Here is a 2,272-nt window from a genome sequence, read left to right as displayed (position 1 = left end):
TCCTGCTGCCGCCCCTCCTACTGTGGACAGTCCTGCTGCCGCCCGGCCTGCTGCTGCTACTGCTGTGAGCCCCCTTGCAGCCAGCCCAGCTGCTGTGAATCCACCTGCTGCCAACCCAGCTGCTCCGAGCCCACCTGTTAAGGACCAGGTTGCTGATTCTCAACATGAGAATCAGCAAGTTTCAACTCAGTCCATCAACTAAGCAGTTCTTCAGCCACTCCCGGACCTCAAATTTTTCAACTTAATTTCATTTTGCTATGGGAGTCACCAAATATTGGAGCCTCAAGAATTGTTTCCATTCAGTGCTGGAAAGACTTGGATCTCTCCTCTGTAGATAAAAAAAAAATACAAATTTGACTCAATAAGTAGGAAATCCAGTTTCCTGGGAGTGATAGTAGCAAAGTCTGACCCCACCCTGCAAGGCTCTTTGCTTTGCAGGTCCTTGGAAAACTGTCTGCTCCCCTTGGTTACTTTCCCCTCTATTCCCCTATCCTGTGGATTTCACTTCCTGTGAAAGAGAAATAATTCCCCAAAGTCTAATAAACTATATCTATTGGCACAACAAAAATCTGTCCTTCTATCATTGACTGTGTTCCTGATAGATATTTCATAGAACAGCCCATAAAATATTTCAACCTGCTTTTGCTATCCCAAACTACTTTTTGCATACCTTGGTTGAAAGGTTCAGTACAGGTTACATCCCATAAAGAGATACAGTAAAGTCAGTTACCTAAATCCCCAGAAATGGCATAGGCTCTAGACCTCACACAGTGCCCTCAAAAGTGGGCAACTGTAGAATCCAGGATCTGAATCCAGAACCTACAAGGGACATACTTTGCCATTAGGTAAAGGGGTGCTATCTCTAGCATTCCTCAAGCGGTGGTAACAAACACTGGTAAACTCCACTCTTTCATTCACATGGAGTCTTGCAGAATAGGGCAGGAGAAATATGAGGGAAATTCTGTCTGAAAAAATATGATCTGAATTAGATGGAATTTCTTACTACAAGTTTTTTCCTCAGTTTCTGCAGAAGTGAAGATAATGAATTACACTCAGTATTTAGAATTAAGGTGTGTTCTTTGGTTTAGGGTGCTCACTTAATAGAAATATGCATATATTTATCTTATAAACACACTTATATAGAATACACAGGATAATAAATTTATACACAATTACTTGGGACTCCTTTGTAAGTCTGGATAGTTTTTCAGACAAAGATCAGGACTGATACAGGGTTCCCCGGCCTTGGAATTGGAGAGAACTGAAGTTAAGTTTTTATATAACATTACTTTATATATATATTATAGATAGTAATGTCTATATTATTACATAATATAAATGTTTATATAGTGTATATAATCATTACTTTGGTTATAGTTGTAATATTTTGGTTGAAGTTACATTTTATTCATTCAACAGCTGATGGTAATCAGAAAATCAGAAAGCATAAATAAAGGACAACTGGTAAACAAAGAAACTATTTCTCTGATGTTTCACCTAGAGACTGATCCAATGCAGACATCACATTTGAATGTCAGAACGGAAATGGAGATGCTTTCTATCCTCTTGACCTCTTGATTCTCACTACTGATCATCTTCGGGTAGCATGATGTGAGCAGTTCCTACTGAGAGAGAAATACGAAACAAAATTACAAGTGACTTTGACGACACGGAGTTTAGGTTTTCCTCACTGCCATGCACTGCTAATTGTTTCTTCACTCTTACTTCACAAGCCTTTGCTGAATGTCTGCATGCGAGATGGTACAGAGGCACAGTGTAGGGCCTGGGGTGAATTTGACATAGGCAGATAATAGTCCCTAAGGAACGAATGACATGGCAGAGTAACTACACACTGTTAGCCCAAGAAGGCATCTTAGGGGGATAATCTCATTTTACAGATGAGGAAATCCACATTCAAAGGAATTAGTGATTTTGATGAGCACACAGTCACTCAATTGTAGAAAGATTTTGAAAACCTCTTCAAATCATTTCTCAATGAGGTGCTCAGGCTCCCACATTGCATGGCCATCCCTAATCACCTAAAGCTCAACTCACTTTAAATCCACTTCAGCTTAAAATTCTATGGTTATTTTAAAATTTGTTCTTTTTTTTATTTTAAAGAGTAAAAGAAGGATAACATAATAATGGGGGGGGCTTACCAAATTACAGACAAAGTGGTAGGAAATTATCAATGGTTATTGTTTTACATATTGTTATCTACAAGATAGTTTCTCAGGAAAACAAATAGACAAATAATAGTGAGTTAGAGACA

At 38.8% G+C, this 2,272-nt stretch overlaps 1 protein-coding gene across 1 annotated transcript in view; it reads left to right on the top strand.

The window, feature by feature from the left end:
- LOC102023973 (keratin-associated protein 4-11-like) overlaps positions 1–556 on the top strand; it is a 1,016-nt gene extending 460 nt beyond the window's left edge. The window contains exon 2 of the mRNA XM_013519125.1: positions 5–556. Within this exon, the coding sequence (XP_013374579.1) occupies positions 5–141 (137 nt within the window). The 3' untranslated portion in view covers positions 142–556. The remainder of the gene's footprint in view (positions 1–4) is intronic.
- Positions 557–2,272: the final 1,716 nt, after the last annotated feature.

Source organism: Chinchilla lanigera, unplaced genomic scaffold (assembly GCF_000276665.1).
Source record: "Chinchilla lanigera isolate Chin_1 unplaced genomic scaffold, ChiLan1.0 scaffold00050, whole genome shotgun sequence".
Lineage (NCBI taxonomy): Eukaryota > Metazoa > Chordata > Mammalia > Rodentia > Chinchillidae > Chinchilla > Chinchilla lanigera.
Note: the sequence above shows the minus strand (reverse complement) of the source record. Positions and strands in the feature narration are given on the sequence as shown.